Source organism: Fringilla coelebs, assembly GCF_963513975.1.
Source record: "Fringilla coelebs genome assembly, chromosome: 1".
Classification (NCBI taxonomy): domain Eukaryota; kingdom Metazoa; phylum Chordata; class Aves; order Passeriformes; family Fringillidae; genus Fringilla; species Fringilla coelebs.
In genome coordinates, this window is record NC_140028.1 from 116,623,299 (window position 1) to 116,648,624 (window position 25,326).

Below are 25,326 nucleotides of genomic sequence, written 5' to 3' on the forward strand. Positions count from 1 at the left end.
GTTAGTGCAAAGGCTAATTCTTTTTCTTTTTTTTTTTTTTTGCTGGGGGGGAAGTGGGAGAAGAAAAGAATTTCACCTACATTATTAATTTTTAATTTGTTCTTCTCTCTTCTTTGTAGATGTCCAGAGATGTGATAAAGGACAGCTCTACTCCGTCTGCGTGCTGACTCAAAATGCGATCCTGCTCTTCCTCTTCCTTTCCATTTTTCTGCAGAACAGAAGTGAGAGTGCATTAAAGATGGGGAAATAACACTTTAACCTTTGGGACCTGAACTACTGGCATTTCAGACATTGATAGAAATGTAAATATTATGCACACCTTTTCTTTTGTTTAATCTTTTGCAGCAAAGAAACACCCCCCCCCCCCCCCCCAAGGGCAAATAAAAACCACTGTAAAGTTTTAATTGTCAAATGCCTTCACAAAACTCAGAAGCAAGTAATTTCAACATTTGATTTCATAGATAAGATAAATGTACTTTCTATTGTTTCAGACCAGAGGGAAGGGTCTAGAAGTAACCACTGAAAATATCCTTGAGGTGATCCTACTCTCTCTCTCACTTCTCAGAAAGAAAGAAAAATCCCTTGTAATTCTAAAAAACAGAGAGTCTGGCTTGTACAAGGCTGCCATTATGTCAGAATATGCTAATTTGTAAGCTTGCTCATTAGTAATAAACAATTCTTACATTCATGTGTTTAGATCCTTTTTCTCATCACATGGCCACTGGCAAAATCGTGTGACATATTCCTTGGTGACATGAAACCCATTAAGAGTAAAGACTGAACATTATTTTGGAAAGGTTTGTGGTTTTTACCTCAATTCAAATGTCTGTAATTGTCAATCATGGGAACAAATTTTGTTCTTGCTTATAAAGCAGTAAATTCAAAGTAATTCCAGTCACTCTGATGGAATTACAGTGAATTGATGCCAGAGTAAATGAAAGCAGACTTTTTGTGATGTGTCAGGATTTAGAAAAAAGAAATTATGGGACTAAAGGAAGAAGCCGTCTGTCAAGGAGGTTTAATTAAAGTCAATTGAATGCATACAAATTAAGGGGAAAAAAATTAACAAAACAAATCTAATTAGCAGAGCCAAAATTTAGAAGCAAGCAAAACAGCTACATCTTGAAACCTGCCTAGAAAAGCAAGAAAGATTTCTATTATAGGAGACTGATGTATATTTGGCTTAACAGCATGAAACCATACATAACAAAATGTGTAGGAGGAAAAATTTTCCAAACTTCTCAGTAAAGAAGTTTTGTGTAATTCATGCAAAAGCACTCTCTAGTTGAGGATTTTTTTTTAACTTGTCAGTAAAGAGAAGAGGGAAAAAGAAAAGTAAAAAAACAAGAAGGGAAAATCTCAATGCCAAATCGCCACTCAAAAGTAGAAGGGGGCAGATGGAGAAGCCTCAAACTTTTCCATCTCAGCATATGTTGGTATCAGCTACAATGAAGAAAGCTAGAACAAAAAAGCATTATTTTGGAAAAGACCCAAATAAATTAATGTTGTTTTTTAAAAAAATAATCTCTCAATCATCAAACCACTTACACTCAAACTAGATTTTGAGTCTTAAATTCTGGGTAAGAACAAAATGCTTAGCTTTAGTAGCGTGGCTTTGTGATATGACTTTGAAATTCTCTTTAAAACTATTTACAGGCCGCCAGTTCATTCTACTGTGTCCAAAAGAAGTCAATAAAACACAAGCTTCAGATCTGCAAGGAGGCAGGCTGGGAAAACACTTTTCTTGACCTTGTGGCCAGCAATATTTTTGAGATGCTTTAGCTACAGGCTCCATCCTCACGCTGTACCCTATCTAATACCTGTTCTTGTCCTAAGCCTATGGAGCCTGAGGCAGTCCATGCTGGCAGATAAAACAGCCTTGGTGATGTGATCTGTTGTGAGACACACACTGAGCTGTGTTCAGAAGGTACCTGGTACCTTCCGGTGGAATTTCCTTGAGTACTTCAACATCCCCAGCAATACAAGGCCTTCCAGTGTGGAAGTGGATCTCCCTACCTCTGGTCAGCCTTGGAAGTCTTCTCTTTACTTTGGCTAGATCAACCATGACATTTTAAATTTTTCTTTAAATGTACCCTTTCAGTAGCTATTTGCAGAAAAACATGCAGCTTTCAAGCTGTGGATGCACAATTGCCTGGTACAATGGTGTTATACTGCCTTCAGGTTTTTTCTCTATAACTCCTAAACCTCAGATGTGCCTTTCTCTCACATACTGAGCACTGACCTGAAAGCTGTCCATAATTCCATCTCTTTCCAGAATGCCATGAGACTATGGAAATAGCCAATGTACACATATTCAGTTACTGTTTCCTTTTCCCCCCATATATTACTGACACAGAGTTTCACCTTCTATCCACTCTTTAAATGAGGACAGGTACCTTGTAAGATTTTAAATTTATGTACCAGCGGCCTGAAAATTTTTGGCTTTACACAGATTCCATCTCTCCTACCTAGGTTCTGAGTTTCAGTCACCAAGGATGTTGTACTCACTAACCTGCTCAGGCTGTGGGACTTAGTATGGAGCTTAGAATCATGCCAATTACATATTTTTACAGCAAGTGGCTTCCATCACATGCTGATTACACTGTTTGCAAAGGATTAATGCTGCCTTTGTGTTAATATTGGGAGTCACTCAACTCCTAGATACAGAAAAGCATGCATCAATAAGGAAAGCATTACCTTCATTATGGAGCAGTATTTTCTTACTAACCAGAAGTGGCAAAAAAGGTTTCATGGTTGTTATTAGAAGTGAAAAAAAATTAATTTATTGTAAAGACAAGATGCCATCAGAGCACATGTCAGTAGCTTATAAATAAGTGAATGACATTTGTGAATTCTCCTGCTTTCTTGTCTTCCAATGCCTTCAGGAAAGGAATCAATCCCGAGCCTTGGCAAACTACATTGCTCAGGTGTGCACCTACAAGTGTGTGATTATTTTCTGTAACTACCCTCTTTTCTTGTCATACTCAGTTCACAGCTCACTATTCTGGAAAGACAGCTCATTTTTTATAAACTTCCATCTGTTTCTCTCTGGTTCTTCAAAAATTTAGGTACCTGACAGACTTTGATTTTTTATTTTTTTCCATGGCTGATCTTAGAAAAAAAGATCCAGGAATAAAATCAAGCATAAGCAGAAAGTCACTTTAATACAACTGGCTTATTTTTGCCCCATGCTTAAAATCAAAAGGACTTCTCATCTCCCTAAAAACAGTAAGAAATCTAATTCTAGAAAAATCCCAGATTTTGGGGTCTATTTCTTGTTGCTTCTACACAGAAGCCTTCCTGTGTAATGGTAATCTCCCCACTCCCCTCTCCCCAAGATAGCTTTTAAAAAGGATGCTTGCAATTTAGTCTCATCTCCCCTTTATCAGAAAAGTAGTAATACATTTTTTAACTCTTACTGCTGTCTTCCAGTTGTTCTTCTTTCAAATGAACACAGATATAGTGCCACAACCATCAGACATGACAGTTACAAAATATTTTCTAAGAAAATAACAGAACACTTCTTTGCTAAGCTTAACATTAGCCTCCTAACAGCTTAAGACTTAAAATCTTGTGGGGAAAGGTTGCAGCAAAAGAAAGCACATCCAGACACAAATGTCTTTGTAACTCTTGTGTTTTTATAAGAACATGAGGCTTCAATCATCCATTTAAGGTTAATAGAAAGAGGAGGCATAACTCTTTTCTTGTCCCTTTGGAAAAAAACCCAAAAGATCCACTTCTTAGGTATAAATCAGAAATATAAACCCTGACAGCTTCTGACAAGCTTTCATGGGTATATGCTGCCCTAGCAATGCAGAAGAGCTGGAAAGTCAGCTTTACTGACTAAATTGACACCAAATGTATGTCTGCTCTCCTTTTAAGCAGTTCATTGAATCCTAGAATAATTTAGGTTGGAAAGATCCTTAGATCATCAATTTGCAATCACTAATTGTGAATTCCACCACTAAACCATGTCCCCAAGTGCCACTCTGATGCATTTTTCAAATACTTTCAGGTGTGGTGACTCAACCACTTCCCTAGGCCTGCTCCCTAGCCTGTTCCAAGCTTGATAACACTTTTGGTGAAGAATTAGTTCCTAAAATCAGAATAGTCCAAGTATAGCATTAGAGTCCAGAACTCTTTATGATTTATAATGATCTCATTCTCCAGGTAAAGTCTGACACATCTATAGAATCATGGAATGGTTTGTGTTGGAAGAGACCTTAAAGATGACCTAGTCCCAGCCTTCCTGCCATGGGCAGGGCACCTCCTAATAGACCTGGTTTCTCAAAGCCCCATGAAACCTGGCCTTGGACACTTCCAGGAATGGAACATTCACCACTTTTCTGTTCCAGTTCTCAGCTGTCCCAGTGCCTCCCCACTCTCTTAGTGAAGGCTGAGTAACCCTGATATGACCCAGAAGCACTATGGCCCCTCCATAGCAGACAACCTGTGGCATGAGAGAGACCATGAAATGCATTTTTTCCCAAATACCAAAATGGACTAACCTGCTCTTGCCAGAAAGTTTGCACTATATTTACAAAAAATCTCAGTTTTTGTAGCTTTTCCTCATTCTTCATAGAATTCACTTGGATCCCTTTGAAAGAACCGTTTTCACTTTTCTCATTTGTGCATTAATTAAAACCACTACCTACAGTTCCCTCTGGTGTGATACATTCCAAATATGCTCTTGTATGGAAACATCTCCCAGTCTGATCATGGGTCATTACCCATGATTTTGTGCTGAAAATTTTCAGTACAAGTGTGCATGGACACAAAATAGAAAATTAAGATCTAGTATTTCATTCATATGACGCCGGAAAATCCAAGCGATTTGCCTGTGTTTACCTAAAAACATAGAGAATGAATAAAAGCAACCTGCACCTCTCAAATTTAACCCAAAACACAATATCCTGGCAGAATGTGAATGAAATAGAGAGGGATGATGTAAAGTAGCCTGGGAGTTGAGTTATGGAAACAGATGCACAACTGAGTAACTTTATTCAGAGATGGTATTTCTACCAACAACCAGTGTGACAGAATTATCCTAAAGGCTGTGAAGTTGCAGACCTGGATCTCTAAGCAGGATTTCTGCAGTGCAGTAGCCAAGGAAAGACAAGTTCAGCACTAGGGACAGGACTGTGACTCTTTGCTGCTTTTTTATATTTTCACAAGAATTTTAGCTCCATGCTCAAAATTATATTCCAGCCCCAACCACTTGACTTGATTGCCACCACTGTCCTGTTTGTTTGGCAGGTGGGGTTGTCAGGCTTAGGGTAAGATTGATTCAGGCACATTGACTCTCCCCTCCAAAGATAGTAAATGTGACCATCTCAAGTCATGGTGTGTAGCCCTGACTGGACAAAAGTAGGAAAGGTAGTATAGATGTAGATCTCTTGAAACACTTTTCAAGGAAGAGTCCAGAAGAAAACCAGTGAGTTCCAGATTTACATGGACTCTATAGTGGGTGTTTTCTATGAAAATTCTAAATTTTAGGTTTATTTAGCAGTGTGGTGTACATAAATATGTTCCATAAAATAATGAGATTATTTCAGCTTAGATATTTTGAGAGCTAAGCCAGGAGTATGAGGAATAAAATGATAAAATTTTTATTTTACCAGCATTTTACTCAAAGGACTAGGTAAGTTGGCATAGTAGATAAGAACTTTTCATTAATTTCATTGTTTACAAAATTAAAGTCAATCATGAGATGAAACAGCAAGTAATGCCAACTCCTAGCTAAGAAAATTTATCATAGAAATAGCATAGTTTTGAGTGTGTAAACTAGACTTGAACAATAACACCAACTACAGAGTAGAACAGGACAAATGGACTCCATTGCTAAAAGGTATCCAGATACAGACAGACTTGAAGAAATCCATGATGCTGCTCCACGCACAGACTGGAAGGAACAATGTGAAAATGCGTAGTAACCAGGTAAATGCTGTGATTTTTAATGCTGGTTGGACCCTTCCCTGCTCAAGACACAGTGTCACATTGTCTTAGTTGTGTGATCTCTCCTGCTGCTCTATTCTGAAATCAGGCAGGGAAATAAACATCCCCCATTACCTGTCCTGTGTATATCTTTATGCTGTCCCAGACACACAGCCCAGTCACACAGAGATATGTTTTTACCTGGAATGTCTTACAAGTACTGATTTGTTCCCTTTTGAGCCTGGGTTTAGTGAATAATTTGTTAAAGAATTTGTCCATCATTTATTCATCTTACAACTTTATTTATAAAAGGCTTCCTGTTAGAAGTGCAATCAAGTTCTTTTTGTCCTTTTAATACATGTCTTGAGAAACCCTCATCACTTGCATATAAGGTAAGGAATAGCACAACAGAAAGTGTGATCTTTGAAGGTCCCCATAAATAACCCATGTGCAAGAAAATATATACAATGATGTCTACAGGAAACACAATGGTTTAAAAACATATCCAGTATCATTGACACAAACACATTTCATAGGCAGTCCTCAAGGAAAGCAAACTACCAAGGAAATTCTGAAGGAGACAACTGGGGTAAAGCAACTCTGAATGAACACAAAAAAACCCTCTAAAACCAGATTATACGGAAAACTGGTTTAATTTTTTCTAGGCTTTCAAAAAATCTAGAATTTTTTTTCAGTGATTATTCAGGGGAAAGCACACCAGCAGTTGCCAATAAATAGAAAACTGATAAAAGTCTTCTTTGGTGTTAATGGCAGAATAAAAGCATTACCATGGGCAAGAGGCTGCACGAGTTCTGTTGGTTGTATGACACATTCTCACTGTCAGCAACAACCAACAATTCACAAAACTCTGCTGTATGGTGGATCCAGGCTAGCCTCTAGCTGCTTTTTAATTCTGTTAACTGATTAATTGATTCAATAAGAAGATGTACCTAACACACATACCAGCTATACCCTGTAAACATTATTACAGAACATTTTTTAAAGGGGCAAATTTTACACAGAATCAATGGTATGATTATCATAATTTTAGTATTATGCCTTCAGAGAAAATTCACTTTGAACAGAAGGAGAAAAGAAGCAATTTTATACATTATTATTAATGTTTTTATGAATTAGAAAGGCCTTCAAACAGCTTATGAGATAAAAAATCCTTAACCACGTTTTGGTCTGCTGATTCTTCCACTATGAAGAAAAAAAGGTGTGAGGAAAGAGACACACAATGCCAAAAAAAATCTTCTTTCCCCTCTTCCATTTTGATGGTTGATGGTAGCAAACAACTAAATAAATAAACAAATTTTCCTTTTTTAGATACATGTATTTGGGTCTATATTGTAAAAATCATAAAAAGAATTAAGAAAAAGAAATTCCAAAAGACATACCTTTTTTCAACTGCTTCCAATAGGCTGAGTTTCAGCAGAACTCTGAAAGTGAATTACTTTAAACTATTTTCTCATTTATTAATACTACTGCCAAAAGTTACAGAACTTTTGTAATGAAGTAAAATACTCCAGCTCAAAAATGTCTATTTCATTATTCTGTAAAAATTGTTTATTTGCCAGCTTTCTACTGTTAGTACTCTAGAATTGTCTCACAAATTGGAAAATTGTCATTTTTATTATGTCATCAAACTTGAGACATGTCTATTGATTCAATTGAAGTGAGTGGTCATATGCTGTTCTTACAGAATAATATTTACAGCATTGAATTTACAGCTGGGTCATCACTCCCTTCCAACTGTTTTTAAAGTGACTGTTTTTTCCAGGAGTAGTTTGCATTTCCCCCAGCAAATTCCCACACAGCTCATGAGACAGTGATATGCTCATATATCATTATGAACAAAAATGTAAATGTAATAATAAAGAGAATATTTAAAATGTTTTTCAAGAACCCCTAGAACTGAAATAATGCCAACTATTTAAGTCACCAAGAAACTTTTCATTCTCTTCAGCAAGTGTTAATATGTCTTCCTATGTATTTAAGGACATAATGTCATGAAACCTGAGGGTTTTCTTTTTTCCTTTAATTCCATAAAACTTAATAATGCCTTTTATCTATTGAAATTTTTTCCTCCTTTTTTTATATTCAGAAAAGATTATCATAATTTCAAAGTCATTAATTGCAAATTTTTAAAATAATTTGCACAGATGATGATGTTAAAGTACACCTTGCTCACTCAAATTAAAATAGTAATATATCTACCTGAAAAATTGCTATTTTGTAATGAAAGCATGCCTTTTGAGAATGAAGACTTGTGTTCTTAATAAATATATGTAAAATATAGAACCAGATAAGTACACATAAAAATGTTTAGTGATCCATGGAACTTGCCCTGAGATTAAACAGCAGGGGGAGGGGGAATAGATTTTTTAAAAAACAGTTTTTAAACTTAAGAAATAAATAATTTCAAAATGCTGTGATGTCTGTGTATATGTTCCATGTGGTCTTGTAAAGACCCTGAAAGTATCTCTGATTATCCCTGAAGGAAGGATGTGCTCAGACTCTGAGAGTGACTGGCCCTAAGCCCAACCTGTTTTACAATTCCAAGTACACAATTTAGGAGGGATAGTTGTAAATCCATCTGTTCTACAGCTATGCAAAACTCACTTGTAAGAGATCTTACCTGCTGTGTCTTTACAGCGCCTCAGAATTGCTCTGAGAAGCTGCAGCATGAACTACATGCCCTATAACTCTAATTACAGTTAAATTTTGCAAATGGCCCAAGGCCTTCTAAATGTGTTTCTGAACACAAAGTACATGTGAAAGATGCATTCTAGTCCTCGTGGTTCCTTAATAAAATGTAAGATACCAGGCTGTGTCCAGGCCAGTGAAAGTCTTTAAAGATATTTCTCCCTTTTCAGATTTTTTTTCCCCACAGAAATAAGAAAGATTGTAAATTATATAAGAAGGTTGTAAACTGTCTGACTCGTTACAAAATCACCTACCACACACACACACACTCTCTGAAAAGTGCTTCAGCAACATATGTACTGAAGATATTTTCCCTGTTTCTTCTGTGCTTTCTCTTGTCTCTCTTACATGGCTGAGTTTTCAAACTTTAAAGGGAATGTCTGAAGATACTTTTCAACAATCTGCCACCAAAAGTAAAAATAAAACAAAACAGAAACCCAGACGAATAACTTCTCCCTTCTCCCCCACCTCGATAACGTTGTTTTCTAAGGAAAATCTGGAAGCAATGGCATAAATTTATCTGGGGACTGGTGAGTATGTACTTTTTGGTTGCTAATGTATATGTTCTCTCAGCCTTCCAGAATGTCCCAGAATAGTCTGCTGCTCTACATTTGCTCAAGAATCAGACTTTGCTTGTCTTTTTTATCATTTTCCTTCTACATATATCACAAAGGACACTTTTCCCTCAGCTCCAGAACATGCCCTGTGCCTCTCTGAGAGCTGCTGGAATGGAACTGCCACTTGCATTTAGCACTCGGTGCAAGGCTAAAGCAAGAGCTACAAAGATTGATATGTCTCTAAAGATTCAAGGCTCAAATAAAACTTATTGCTTGGATAAGAAGGTGAAAAGGTGAGAGGGAGAGCATCTACGTGCTCACAAATGCCAAAAGGAACAGGGAGAGAAAGGCAGCTCTCTTTTTGTCCCCTAATTATTTAAAGTCCACAGACCAGGAGGAAAGAAGTTTCTCTTTAATGATGGCAGAAGAGTTTCAGACCCTTCTTACTCTGAGGGTGAGCCAGGAGCACAATCATTCTAGGGGGGATGTAGCTGACTCATTGCAGAATAATTCTTTTGGGCAGCAGGAATATTGGGGTAAAACTCTGCTTCTATTCCACCTCCTCCATTGATAGAACTGCATGGTGCCTATGCATCCTGAAACAATTTTAACTGCTTTGGTTATTGTAAGTCTAGGTGACTGTATGGTTATGTTCCCCTCCCAACATACTGCCTCCTGACAGGTATAAGAAGCTTTAAAATGAAAAAATGTCTCCTGAATATTCACTGCAGTAGCTTGAGCAATCATGAAGTAGCTGAGACAGTAATTAGGCAGAATAAATCAAAGTGCACATTGCAGAATTTCTTACAAGAGACCAGTGCTGCTCCAAATAGACATTTTCAACATAAAAAATCTGGAATGTAAAATGTTTGGCACATGGTATTTCACTTCTGGCACACTGAAAAGAACAACTCCTCCCTCCAACAAATGATGCATAATCAAAATAAATCTGTCTCCTCAGAAATTCATATGGACCTAAGGATTACTAAGAAGCCAGAAAAAGCCAGACAGTTGAACCATAACATGCATCTTAATTTAATCTGTTGTGGCAGAAGGTGTAGTCCAATTTTTAATTCAGATTATTTCAAGAGTGAAGGCATCTTTACCAACAGGCAGACCAACCTAAAACAAATTCTGTTTAAGAAAAAACCTTTGTTTTTGCTTTGTGAAGAGTCAAATTCTGGAACAGACTGCCCAGATAAGTTGGGCATTTCCATCCTTCATGCTATTGAGCACATATCTGCATGTGTTTCAGGGCAATCCATTCAATCTGACCCTGCTTTGAGAAGGGGACATTGGACCAGATAAGCTCCAGAGATTCCCACCTCAAATATTGTGTGATTCTGTGGTTGCTATATATTACACACATTTTATCATAATTCTGGAATAAAGCTGAGAAATCTGTCCTAAAATAATTGCTTTCAAACAAAGAGTTCAAAATTTTCATAATAAAAAACAAAACAAACCAAAATAGATTACCAATATCTTTGTGAAATGAGTCAAATTAATCAGAGGAATTTTAGCAATGACTATAGCAGTGGAACCCTGCATCTATGCAACCTAAGTTATTCCACGCTAGCGCACAGATTAGAGGTCTGAAAATAGTCACAGAATAATTTAATTTCTTATTTTCCTACCTGGATTCCTGTATTTCCACTAAATTCCTGCATATGTTCTAGTGCTATATGCAGAGATGAAAAAGCACTGACACAGCTATGCCTCACTGGAGTCCAGATTTGGAGAATAGAATTTTCAGTTTAATCACTTTTCCTCCAAAAGGACAACGGAACTTCCAACCAGTTTATCAAAAAGTAGCTCATTGTAAGTTACAATGCTAAAATAAAACTCCCATAAATCCACTTAAGAAACAGTTTATTAAAATAAAAAAGTGGACAAACCTTTTCTTGTATATTGAAAAGACCATCAATTTCCTTAAAGTGCATAGTTTTAGGAAGAAAAGGCAGTGAGTTGCTTTTGAACAGAAAAACGATTACAGATATTATTAAGCAGCTGGAAAGCAGAGCATATTTCTACAGTAAACTTACAGGTAGGGCAAACATGTATTGTTGAAGGCAAATTAGCAATATTGAAAAACTGAATCCTTTAAGGATATTGTCAAATTGACTTAAAAACCAAACCCAAACCAAACCAAAGTGTGAAAGTTGCTGACTGTCACAGGAGTTCTTAAAGACTGTCAAACTTCTCAGGCCTGTGTTTTCCCATTTTTCTTATGTGAAAGTCTTAGAACAAAATCTGCTTTTCCCATTGGTTGATAGGGCTCTTTTCACTGGAAAGTTTTATAGAGAGAAGAAAAGCAGGAAAAAACCCTGTTAAATTTGTATTTAGAATGACACATTCAAAAGAAAAGGTCACAGACGACATCTGACATTTGGGCTGGGTAAAAGAAAATAAGGTAAAAAAGTGGACTTTTGCAAGGCACATTGGCACAAAGGACCAGCTAAAGTTGTGTGAACAGATGAGATAAAATTGATAAGAAAATGTCTGCAGAAAATCAGTCAGCATTGGCTCCTGAGATTTGCAAAAGTAAATACACAATGCACAAGAAGAAAGAGGCCATAAAATCAGAAGATAAAGTTCATGAAGGTGTCATTGTAAAAGTACAGGGAGAACAAGATTTTACAGAAGAAACAGGTGATATCAAAAGTAGCAAAGACCTGAGGAAGTAGGAGTCTGGAGAAGGCTTTTGGAGGCATAGCCAGGGAGTGTGTGCTACCTTAAAGCGCTGGTGGGATGTCAAAGGGGCAGATTCAAGAGAAAAGGAGCATGAAAGGATTTCTTTAGAGAAGTTTTCTAAGGAGTTTAGAAATTAAAGTGAAATGGAATATCACTATTAATGACCCATACAAATTATAAAAGTCAGTTCTGGGCGGAAAACAGAAGAGAAAGACTGAAACAGAAACATTGCTAAAGGCACCTTGCATGGGCAGAATAGTTTCACACTGAGAACGTTTGGATCTAGGTTCTCCCTCCATACACAGTCTAACCTCATGAGATATGCTAAAAAGGCAACAGAAAACTCTGTGTGATGTCAATTACCTAGTAGCAATAGCTCAGTTTCAACTACAGGTTTAAAAATTATTTGATTCTTGAAAAGAAAAATTCAGTAATCCTTGAAAAAGTAAATCAATCTCTGAACATTAAAAAGGTTTTTTCATACATCCAGACAAAAGAGCAACTCAAGAATTTTTTTAGTACAAGGTGCACTCCTCATAGTAGTTGTGGTCTAAGTAAAGAAGCACCAATTACTTCTAGAAGTTAAACATTCTGAAATGTACTAAATGAATTGCATAGATTGTACTGGGAATTCTTTTCTGAAAATAATGAGATGATATTCACCACTGGAGGATTAGTAAATCATTCTGCAGAGGAAGAATTTTAATGTTATTAAAAAAAACCTGGTATACCTCTTCCTTTATTTTTATATAGTTAGGTGGGTATACACAAAATTAAAATGCTGAATTTAAAAAGAAAATTTGAATAAATGGTTAAATCCTTTTTGTTATCTCACTCTAGTTAATAAAATGCTATAATTGTCAAAGCCCCACACTAAGTGCTACTTTCTGCTTCCATGATGCTAATAACATAAAATGATTGTCATGATTTTAAAATTAGTATGAAGGGACAGAACAACCAAGTTCCAGGATGATGCTCCAAAAAATACCTCATGGAAGAAAGCCAAGTGTCACTATTCACTCTTGTGGCAATTGAATGGGCTTTTGCTGGTATGGTGTAGCCCTGCACAAGTGCATTCCTGTGTCAGCACTCAGCAGAGTTGTATTAATTTGTAAACCTCCTACAGGAAACAGGAGTTAAAATCTGCTTAGGTTTATAATTTGACATGAACCCACGTCAAAGACCATCTTAATCCATCCTAAAATAAGCACACAGCTACTAAACGTTCATCAGATAAACAATAGCTGTCATTTTGCAAGTAATCAGCAACATACCTATTTCAAGTCATCCCTGGCATACTTAATGTGATTTCTCACTGAGTCTATCCTGAAAATTTGCATCACTTGTGAGTAAATCATAAGCCTTTAGAGCACAGATGTTCTGACCATCTCTCTCCTACATGGTTCCAGGTATCAGGTTTTAATAAATTACTTTCCTAAAACTTCTATAAGAGTAAGGTTTTATGAGGCTTAAGGAGAAAAAAGGTAAAATATTTTTTCATAGATTTTTTTTTAATACTTCAAGAGGTAGTAATTGGTTAAAATTGAGTGTAAGGAAAAGCAGTAAAAGGTACTTGTGTACGACTTCAAACCCACTTTTCAGACCTCCAGCTTTGAAATTTTCAAATATGTTCAGTGCAAAAAGTGAAGGATGCAAAATTCCTCCCCCCCAAAACCTTCTAATATTCAGAGCTTGAAAATTAAGTAAAAGCTGAAGTTATTTTTCCAAACATACACAAGAGGCAGACATCGTAAGCATAAATGTTAATTTATAAGTATTAATCAGCACAAGAGAGCATAAAAATGCATAAAATAATACTGAATCACACACGTCTGTAAGTGAAATATAGTTGGGTTTTTTTTTTGATAAATAAATATTTAAAATGTAAAAAGTTTAATAATAATTGTCCCCCTACTTTAGAAACCTACAAGGAGTAAATGTGTTCTAAGGGCCATAACTATGTAGTTTTTGCAGACACCAATGGCTATCATGGGGTGAAAAATTTAAATAGATCCCAGAGTAGTAACAGGTTGGAAAATTCAACACCAATGGCATTTTAAAGAATTTTGACACCCACTCTTGGTGTCTACAGATAAACTCTTTCTAAGCAGTACCTTAGAGAACTGAAAAATTACAAAACTAAAGTGTTCACCATACCTTTACAAAATGCAAATCTGGAATAAGTTCAGTGCCTTTGATGCACAACTCAGTGCTCACTGCATAGCCTTCATTCCCCTACACTAACTTTATTCTGTGTTAGCAAAATTTAGCAAACCTTGACTACACTATACAGTCAAAATTATTTTATACCAGTTGTGAGCCATTACCCTAAGACAATTTTCCAAATTCATGGAACAGAATCTTTGCAGTGTTTCCTTTCAGAAACAAATAAAATTGAGAAGTTCTTTTACTATTGGATAATTCTGATAAGTCAATACACTTTAAGTCTTACAACTTAAAGTGTAATGAAAATGAGATGACACAAGAAAATATATGTTTATCAACAGGCAAAGTAATTTCTAAAGCTGTTTTAAATTTTGCTTATTGGAAAACATGAAAAAACACATTCATTTACGCTCAGCCATGCTGAAATTAGATTCATTGGTGGAACTTTTGAAAAGGCCCAAAGCTTCTCCAAACTACCAAAATCTGTAAATCCAGAAAGTAAATACATTAAATCATGGTACATAAAAACAATTTTAATTTTTAAGAAAAAATACTCTGTCTCCTAAATTCTATGTTTACAGAACCCGAAGCAGTATGTAAATAATAAAGCACCCAACAGATTATTTATCATTCCATGAGATATATATTAATTTCTTCTTTGGAAAATACTAGGAGGTCTCTATATTGAATAATGTACATATGAGAGAATGCTCATGCAGGTGCAATTCTTAAAAACATATAAATGTTGGTTCTTATCAATGTTTTTGCAATTCTCACAAACCTTCCTTTTTGTCTTCTGCGGCAATCTTCGCTTTTGTGTCTGTTATGTCTTTGAAAGAGGCCAGAAAGAGTACCACATCTCCTTTTTCATTCTTTATAGGAACAATATCCAGTAAGCACCAGAATGAAGACCCTGCAAGGATAAAGAATGAATTTAATTCAAACAGCTGTCTTTTAGCAGAGAGAGGGGGGAAAAAAGTGAACTGCTTATTTAGGAGGTCAGTAGTCAGGGAATCACAGATGTTCAGCTCATGTAAATCACTTTGCATTACTGGTTGAAGCTCTGTAATACTGCTTTCTCCAGATACAAGACATTAATTTAAATGCAAAATTTATCTACAGGGATCATTAATAGAGTTTAATGAAGCTGCTTACTCCTCTGAAACCATGCTTTCTTTTGAACTCTCCACTGATGTTGCTTATTTCCTGGAATAGCTTTCACTTTGTTAACTTGGCATCTGAAGCATTCATGTCTGCTATAGGATCATTCTACCTTCATCATCTGACTTGATACTCATTAAAACCTCTTGACAGAAGACCTGATAGTCAGAGCATCATTTCACTAATTCAAAGATATTTAAATTAACCAGATATCAGACTTAGAATAGAAACAAACCCATTGCACAGGCAGAGTACCACACATCATCTCTAAAATTATTATCAGCCATCTTCTTTACTTTCATAATGTTCACCTTTTTAAGACTGAAGTTGGACAAAACTGTTCGACAATATTTTTAATTCTTGTAAACATTTCTTTGTCCACACCTGCTACATAATGATGCAATTTATAATATATTCTTACTGTTTGTTTCACATGTCCTGTTTGCAAGATATGTTGTTTGATTCCAATGACATAATTCATAAGTTTTCTATCAACACCACTTGGAAGAAAAAAATATTTAATGCCCAGATACAAGCATCCTAGATCCCACTCCCATCCATTCTGGGGTAACTCAGCCCAGTACCAGCTTTTTGTCTCTTTCAGGTTTTAGGTATCAATGCTAACTACCAGCACCCACCAGCAGTCCACAAATACTATTTATAAGAGATATAAGTACTACTAGAGAGTTTAAAATTTATTTTTGTACATCTTTACGCTTCCACAATCTGCTGCTTCACAACGTACTATTTTTAGCATTCATTTACAAACAAAAGTCTGCTTAAATTCAGAAAAAGAAACAAGACTGGTTCCCTGGACCACTGCTGCCCCAGCTGACTACTGCCAAATGATCAGCTGAGCTTTGGAGGGCTCCTTTGGAGCAGCAAGCAGACTAGCCACTTCCTGCTGTGCTGTCTTCTGAAGTTCCCAGTTTTGAAAAAGAACTGGGCACAGGAAGATCACAGTTAAATTTTATAATTTAGATGTTCATGTGGAAGTTCCCTGGCTGCCTTTTGAACGCTGTAGATGAGCATGATAGGTGAAAGAGCAGCTTTTCTTTTGAAGGACCACAACAGTTAAAGGTAAAAAAATTGGCTTCAAAGGAAATTCGTCTGGTCCTCTGCGCCCGGATCAAACTTTCCAAGAGTCACACAGGCACCTTTGAGATTAACATTACTAGTTCAGCAATCTGGCAGCACTTCCACTTAAGGTATTTAAAGAAGGGACATGGAGAAATTGGAACATGAGGAAAGAAAACTGGAGGACAGAAAAACCTGTGTAAAGAAGCGGACTGGCTTTGTATTGGGTTTAAATATTCTTATTTGAAGACAAAGCAAGGAAAGATTCCCTTCTAAATGAAGGTAAAACATGACAGAATCAGAAGCAAGACATTTCTATTGTTCTTTTCTTTCTACAACTTTGATTCTCCATTCTCCTTTTTTTTTTTTTCAGAATTGACTCTATTAAAAATTCTGGGTAAAACTTCTCTGTAGCATTATTGTCAGAAATGTTTTAGAGAGTCACACTGTCCCAGTCTGAAGTAGTCCATTCAAGGAGAAGAAGCATTAAGAAACTTTACTGCTTAAAAATAGAAACATAAGTCTTTACAAAATACCATCATAACTTTTAAACTGGCCAAACTCCTACTGGCAAAATTACTTTCTACCCAGCTGCATTCTACCAGTAGTTTCAGTGGGCAAGAAGTCTCTCTCACTTCTGTCTTCTAAACACCACCAAGAGGGCCAATGGTCTTTTAAGATGTTTCTATCTCCTCCAGAAGTGGAAGTATATCTTGCTCTTTTCAATTGTTCCATGTCTTTTCTACACACACACACACATTAGCTATTAAGGCCTGAAAAAAAGGTGCAGACATCAGAAATTTCAAACAAACCTAACTCAGTTATAGTAATATCGTTCAAAATGGTAATTTGTATGTTTAAGGGAGTTATTACAATATAGTTAATCATTAGAGACAAACCTATTAAATATTTAATGGTTTGGTGCATTGATTCTTTTGCATAATCAAAATGCATTTGAATTCTTTAGAGGTTTGTCACTGAACACTGGCCACTGAAATTGTTCCACATCTTGTCATCATTTAGTTTCTCTCAATCATATTTTCTTTTGTTTTCTTTTCTCATTCTCCTTCTCTGTAAATATATCTGAAATTCTTTTGACAAAGCAAAGCAGACATCTCTAAAATATGGCATGTGCCTCTAAAGAAAACACATATCCAATACATGCACAGGCTACTTCTCTCCTGAAGAGTTCCAGGCTAATACCCTCTGTGGTGGGCTGTCAGTTCTGACTGTATTTATACAATGAATCTTTAGAAGTTCTAAATCTGAGCTGGTGGGTTTGGTGGTCTTTTTTCTGTGATTTAATTTTATTTGTTTTTTCTGCCTTTTCTCTGAAAGGAGCAAATGAATATGAAGTTGTTTTTAGACTGGGTGAGATGATCTGTTTTAGGTCAGGACTAGGTCAATACAAGGTTTCATTCGCCAAGAACAGAAGAGCTCTCTCTCTCTTTCACTATTGAGGAGCATCCTTGGAAAAATAAGCTGCAATGCAATCTGTTACATAGCTTTTACTGAAAGCCAGCATCACATAATTCTATTAACTAAAAGCAGAACTTTCTCCACATCAAAAAAAGTAGTACCCTATTTTGTTACGGTTCTTTTGAACGCGCTCGTCTGTGAGACAGAAATTCCTTCCCTGCTTCAGATGATGCATACAAAGGTTTTCTGTATTGTCAAGAGTCACCTACCAAAGAAATTTCTTTTGGAGGTTTATTTATATACAGACTATTTTTATTGCTTCAAGCCACCACTCTTGGAGAAAGAGGCTAATCTTTCTCTTGCATTATGAAGGGTCAAAATATATTTGAATATCCTCAAGGCTTATATAAGCACATCACAGGGAAGGAGAAAAGAAACCAAATGAAGCATAATATTATCACAAGGCAATTTGGCTATAGTCCACCTTTTATATATACAAAAAAAGGAGAGTGCTTTATGGTCACTCTCTCAACCACCCTTTCTACCTTTCCTCATTTTGACAGCTAGAAGTCTGTCCTCAGACCGAAATCAAAATAAGGGTCAACAGACCACGGCATTTAAAAGGGAGATTTTATACAAAACCCTGTCATTAGAATGCCAGTAGCCTTCAAAACCAAGCACTCTTTTCACTAGAAAATAAAGCCTGCTTGAACCATGGGACAGACTGGGCCCATTAGCTCTGTTGATAAGCTGTGTGCACTCACCGTGTGATAAAAGGTAATCTGTAGTGATGCCCACCCCAGACAAAGCCCAATGAAACACTCAGAAAAGAAATGTCTTTGGTGGATATGTGGGAATTGCAGAGGTTTCATAACAAAGATATGATGTGGGATGATGTTTATGTAATTCTTTAACAAAAAAAATAAACTCTACATCCATCTTGTTAGAATTTTGCTTCATACTTTTTTAGCGATACAAATATCTAAGAAATACTTGCAATGAGTGCTACTCATGCCAAGCTATGGCTTCCTTTTGCCCTTGACAGTCTGGGAGTAGATTTGTCCACGAAGAGAAGCTTAAGGCTTCCTTTTACTTTTTGACTGCCGTGGTTATACCCACTTCCAGACTTTTAATTCCTCAGGACTTTTCTTGCCACACTGCTCTCCAGAGGGATGCTGAGCCACTTTGTGCTGTCCCTTCCATCATCAGGGGTCAGAAATAAGAAACACACAAATTTCTGTGATCTATCTTCACTTCTCAGTGGCACAAGGAAGAGCGGTCAAGCTCTTTTGAGAAGCTCTGAATCTGCACATAACACATCACATTAACCAAATGCAATGGTTCCTAGACTAAGAGCTCAAGTATCTGAAGAAAAAAAGAAAGTTTAAATGGTTTGCATACTAGATATAAAAATCTTGTGGCACAAAACAATAGCTTCTGAAGGAATAATTATATATATATGCATAAGAAGGCAGAATTAGGCTTCACAAGCCATCATAAATCTGGAATATTTATTTTTATTTAAGTAGGTGACTTAGTAAACTAAATGCTCTTGTAGGGAGATGCAAATCAAGCCTTAAAGAAAACTATTAAAACACATCACCCAATTTCCAGGGATTTATGTAGAAGACAAAGATAAAAATATTTTCATTTAGATAGGTGTAATAACTTGTCAACAAGATTGATGCTATATACTCAGCATTACAATCCTCACTTCTCATTGGAGGTTACTAATTATTAGCAAAATATACCTGCATCATAAAACCAGAGATATTTGAGCCCGATCATTTCCACTTTTCCATCACAGAAAGTGTGCACTTCAAGACTGGCAGGCTGGGATGCCAAAGACTTTGTCTGAGGAAACCAAACTCTCTCTTTCATCAGCTTTCCCCAAAATTCCCAGCCTCATTGATAACACATCATTTTGAAATTTAAGTGCTTTTGACAAGATGTCAACATTTTGTTGAGGAGAGCAAAGTGCAAGGAAAACAATGCTTAAAAAAATTGCAACTGGCCTGAACAGGAAAGGAAACGAGCTGCAAGAAAACTATAGCTATACGTTCAAGTACTTTCTCTTTTGTAAATATCATAACTTTGACAATGATCAATTAATACAGCTAATGAAAAGTTCTGCTGCTTTAAGGAAATTATCACCTCATTCTTCTCCATTATCCCTGCAAAAATCAAATTTATAAGTTAATAAAATCTATAATTTATTTTTCTTGAATTCTGCTACTGAAGGTACCAGCTTATCTGCTACCCCTAGTGACATTCTTTGGTCAGAAAAAATTGCAAAATTAAGAACTCATGTGGGCTATGATGAAACTGACTTACATGGGAACAGGTGGCTGTGTTAGATTTCCAAACAAGTGGCAAAGATGACTAAAGAACTTTTTTCCCCTACTTCTGTGTGACCACCGGATAACACTTATATTCTGAAAGTCTCCTTACGAGTTTTAACAGTCAATGTAAATCTATTCCAAAAAGGATTTGTAATCCATTAATGCATCCAAAATGGATCAGTTCCAAAATTTATTTACATCTCAAAGCAGAATACAGTTGTGTCCCAAGAATTTGGTAGATGGAAGATTATAGTAAGATACTGCAATAACAAAACCAAAATTGCATTTCAGTATGAATAAGTAGGGAATTAATAATCCTGTGGAGTTGATTTAAAACTTGTTAAAAATGGCTCCCCAATCCTCTATGTACCCTATGGAGTACCATGTGCAATTATTCAAATCTATTACACCTCATCAGAGATACCCAAATCCATCCCTCTATGTCTTCCCAGCCTTTTCTGTGAACAGCTTCAACCTATGCTCCGTCCCTTCTGTCGCCAGGTAATCCAGGGCCTCATATGTATGATACTGCCCAGCATGCCAAATTTTCTGTGCCATCTCTGCCATGATGGAGAGATGAAAAGAGGGAAAGGATGCCCTAAGAGAAGATCCTTTTCAACACAGCAATCTCCTATCCTTGCCTCTCCTGCAAACTGCCGATGTTAAGCAGAGAGAAGCTTAATTCACAACCCCAAAGTTTCTGTTTGTCACTTTTTGGACGCAGACTGTCAGTGTTATGGCAGCTCCTAGTTTGAGTGGGTGTCTTTTCCAGCTTTAGTGGAACAGTCTCTGCATGCAACAGCTAGTTCAGTCTGCAGTGAATGTTTTATACAAACTGATTTATGAGCTCCAGCACATCTACATCTCAGCTTTGTTTACTCAGCTTTCTGGTCTTTCCTTGTACAGCTCCACTATCTTCCCTAATTAATAAAACCATTTCAAAATGCTCTAGTTACCCTGAGTTTTCTTGAGCAAAAGTTGAGCACTAAGCAGTGCCTTTTAATGCCATGTTAGATACATTACCCTTAAGTGTACCACTTCCTTTTTGTCTGCCCTAATTTCCTTTTCATATCTCCATCCAGATTAGAAAAGAAAACATTTAGGGAGATAAGCCCTTCCCTGATGTAATACATTTACTGGGTTGCAGTTATGACAATTAGCAAAACATACAGGATTATCTAGAAACTAAGTTAAGTCAGTGAGATGCATTCTGTTTAAATGCAAAAAGCTTCAGGGCAGACTCATAAACATTATCAGTCTGCAACTTACTTTCCCTCCCCCTCCAATGATAATTACTTTGTCACAGTTATATTAGTACAGGGCATTCAGCATTTGTCAACTAACTCCTGGGAAAATACTAATTGAGACAATATACTTATGTAAACAAATATACAACATCTATGGCTAAAATGAAAAATAACCCAACCAAACAAAAGCAACAGAAGAAACAAAATAAGAGTTACTTCAATATCTTTACACAGACTGTTTCAGAAATGGTCAGGATCCTTCCTCATCAGTTTAGTCTTCATTGCTTTAACTCAAACAATTTCCAAATAAGCCAATTTTTTTTCCATTGAATACTGTAATTTTGAAATCTTTTGTTAAAACTGTGTTTATAACCTATGATCCTTATTCCTTTTGGACTTTCAGAATCAACATGTAGATATAAACACAGCAGTAAATATGATTTCTCAGCCTACTGAGGGATGCACTTCTGAAAAGAAGGCAAGAAATTTTTTTTAAACAGGATGATCTCTCATATACAATTATGTATTCCTGCATATATATTTGCATATATATTCATATATATATATGAACAAAAATGTATTTATTATTCAAAAATTTCACCTTATATTTTCATATCTGAAGGAGTTAAAAGCACACATTCTCCTAAACATAGCCATGTTTTCAAATTACATTCTTTTGCTTTTAAACTCATTATTTTATAATCTGAAAAGAGAGACTTCAAAGATGATGTGAAATTTATTGCAATCAAAAACCCAGCAATCTCCGAACACACCACTACACCTATGAAAAAAATTTCACATTTTAGGTTTCAAAAAACAAGTGATAATTATATAAACTAAAATATCTGCAAAATACTTTTGTGATTCTCACTTTGGTGTCTCTGGCAGTGGCAGCCCCTAGAAACAGAAGTCTGGAATCTGCAGAATGGGAGATCTCCCAGCACTGGAGGAGGTGCTGGCTGCAACCTCGTGCTTTTTCATAAAGTTTTCTAAAGGCATGACACAGAGAAAAAGGGGATTCTACTGGTTACTCATCCACTTACACTGAAAGGCTACATTTTAGAAACTGATCAAGTTTTTGATCTATTTTACACTGCTTTTCCCACAGGGTTAGGTCAGAAAATATTTTACTTCTTAATCCTTGTCTATAATCCCTGTTTTATCTGTTCATATTATTCAGAAGTTTTCAGCAAGTTTAGAGATTTTCTGTTGAGGCTGTGATTCAAGAACTTGAACCTGTACTTCATATGCAGTCTGTGGGCGCCTTTCTGGAAGGAGGGGGCTAAAGCTGGGGCCTGAGATGGAGCTGAGTCATGGATCTGGACTGATAATCCCACCCCGTCAGGTCTGAGGGTTTTGTACAGCAGGGTTTTGAAACACACACTGAGCAATTATGTAACACGGTAGAGAGGATTAATCCTCCCGATTCACCACTTCAGTCCATGTGAGCACATGCTGTAAACAGGCTCTGAGCTTGTCCAAGGAAACTGTAGTAACCCCACCAGTTGGAAAACAGCGGGTTTTAAACTGCTAGTTATTTAACTGCTCTGTGAAATCAAACTGCTTTTGTAATTCCCTGCCCAAATCAGTGGGAGGGTTCAGTAGACAGTGCTAAATGAGCCTCCTATCACCTTCTGAAAAACTAAAGGAGCTAAAGCAAGAACCCATCGTGGTGGTCAGCCCAGGAGGTGGCAAATAGTCTGCATCATAATCCAGAATGTGGATTTAGGGATCAGGGATGAAATAAGGAAATGCCAGCCAAAGAGAGGCATCTGGAGAAATGACACTTTGAACTCCCTTTATCCAAAGAACAGCCTACTCATGGTGAAGCACAGGCACCCAAGTCAGCTTTTAGCCAAAGCTTGATTTAAATCTCAGAAAAAAATAAAAGGCAGCAGACTCAGTGTGGCCATAAAATTGTGAGAAAAGATTCTAAGAGAGAGGTGACTGGTCTGATGCCTTATGAACATCCTACTTCAAAATTAATACCAATATCTCTTACTAAAAATGGGTGTATAAAAAGTAGCACAATGAAATGTCTTTTAAAAACTAAAAAAAAAAAAAAAAAAAAAAAAAAAAAAAAAAAAAAAAGCATCCAGCACTACCAACAGCCATTCATGCCAGGTGAAGCTGGAAGCCGAGGGTGCCTGTGAGGAAACACTAATTGCATCTGTTAGCATTGGAGGGCATCAAGTTGTAGCAATATAACAAGGAACATGAAAATTTCACACAGATTTATTTACATATCAATGTGGTTCTGGAAGAACAAGTCTTTTCTCAGTGAATTATGCTTTTAATGCATCATGTTGCTGCTGAAAGAAGCTATTAGCTAATATCACCCTGAATGCATCAGAACAAAGTATCAGCACTGTCAGTGAGCTGCAGCCTTGATGTCTCATTAAATTCTAGAAAAAGACCTCAGAGGGTTTAGATCACATTGTACACAGGGGATTTTGCTGCCTTGTGTTTTTTCTTTTGCCTTGTAACTGAAATTCATCCCCTTGTTTTGCCTTCTTTCAGGCTTTTTGCTGACCACTTCACCCAGGTCTCCGTAAAGTTTTAGCCAGGGCACTACAGAGGAGCACAAGCCTGCTCTGTCTTCCTCTTCTGCTGCAGAAGCTGGGACTGTCTCTAAAACACCAAAACATTTCAGAGGTACACATTACTGTTCATCAGAAGCCATAGGTCAAGCAAATGAAGGGTTTGGAGAGAAAAGGAGATAAAAATTTCATATTCTGTGAAACAGAGGAAAATAAGGACATGTCTTTTGTCAATATTCGATACTGCTTTTTAAAGAGGAAGGCTTCCCTAAAATCAGTGAAATTTCCTAATGATGAGTTATATGAAAGGGGGAAATGAAAAGAACAAGAGAACAGAAAAAGAAAAAAATGAAAAAAAAAAGAAAAGAGAAAAGAAGAAAGAAAAGAGAAAAAGAAAGAAGAAAAAAATATTCTTTTATAAAGCTACAAATTATTTTTTATGGCTCAGGTAACTGCAATTAGATATTACCTTCAGATTAATCTTTCAGTGCTGCTTACTTTTTTTATTTCCCTCCTCCTGTATTTTGTACTATAATTTAGCATATGTGAGCAAGCCAACCACAAAAGCTTTTTAGTGTTCTTATTTTTAGATGAGGTTTTCAAGGCAGAGAAGCAGTGGAGCAGTAGTGAGGCCACATTGCTACAAACTCCTCTGTCAAGCAACTTGTCAAGTGGCTTCCTCTACATTGGTAACTAGAAAATTGTCACTAAAAAATAGTAGAAAGTAGTCACAAGAAAATTGAGGCCTCTGTACAGAATCTTTTTTTCAGTCAGAAAATTCTAATAAATGCCTCTCTACTTATTGCTGGGCTTGACTTCCAAAAGACATGGTGTCTGTCAGGAATTTGTTAAAGGCAGATACTTTCTGTAGAGAAGCTTGAGGAAAATCCAATTTTCGTTCATTTTAACAGAAATTAATTTCTCTTAAATTTCTTAATAATCAATTAATTCTTCTAAAATTGTAAACAACATTAAACTCTTGATCTAAAAAATAAAGCTTTTCTGTTTTCTTAACGCAAGGAACGCATTAAATATAGATGGTGTTGTGCAGCCTTTGCTGTTCTCTAGCCTCATTATTCAATCACAATCATGGCAGAGGCAATGGATGATGTCTCATGGCCTGAGTCTTATTTCATTTACCTGTGGCTGTCATGGCTGACTTCAAACAGCCTTTTGCTGATGAATCCAGGAGCTCAGTAACAGGGTCTGACTTTCATCCTTTCTCTATTCATACTCTGCCCATCTGAAATACCTTGATCCCACCCTTCCAGATATGGATACAGCCTTACCAAAACAGATATTCTCATGCAGTGATGAGAAGAGATAAAATACATTGATTTAATCTTACTGACTTGTAATAAATGAAGAAATAAATACAGAAATTGAATACATTGAATCTTCCTGACCATACAATTTACTTACCAAACCTTGAGGGACCAAAACATGCCTAAGACATGACCCAGAGAGAGTTTAAATCAGT

At 36.4% G+C, this 25,326-nt stretch overlaps 1 protein-coding gene across 1 annotated transcript in view; it reads right to left on the reverse strand.

Annotated features, from left to right (window-relative positions):
* The window catches only part of KCNH8 (potassium voltage-gated channel subfamily H member 8), a gene marked incomplete at both ends in the record, with an annotated part of 175,750 nt that overhangs the window by 89,849 nt on the left and 60,575 nt on the right, over positions 1 to 25,326 (reverse strand). Inside the window, 2 exons of the mRNA XM_084207923.1 lie at positions 81 to 208; positions 14,842 to 14,973. Coding sequence (XP_084064049.1) covers positions 81 to 208; positions 14,842 to 14,973 — 260 coding nt within the window. The remainder of the gene's footprint in view (positions 1 to 80; positions 209 to 14,841; positions 14,974 to 25,326) is intronic.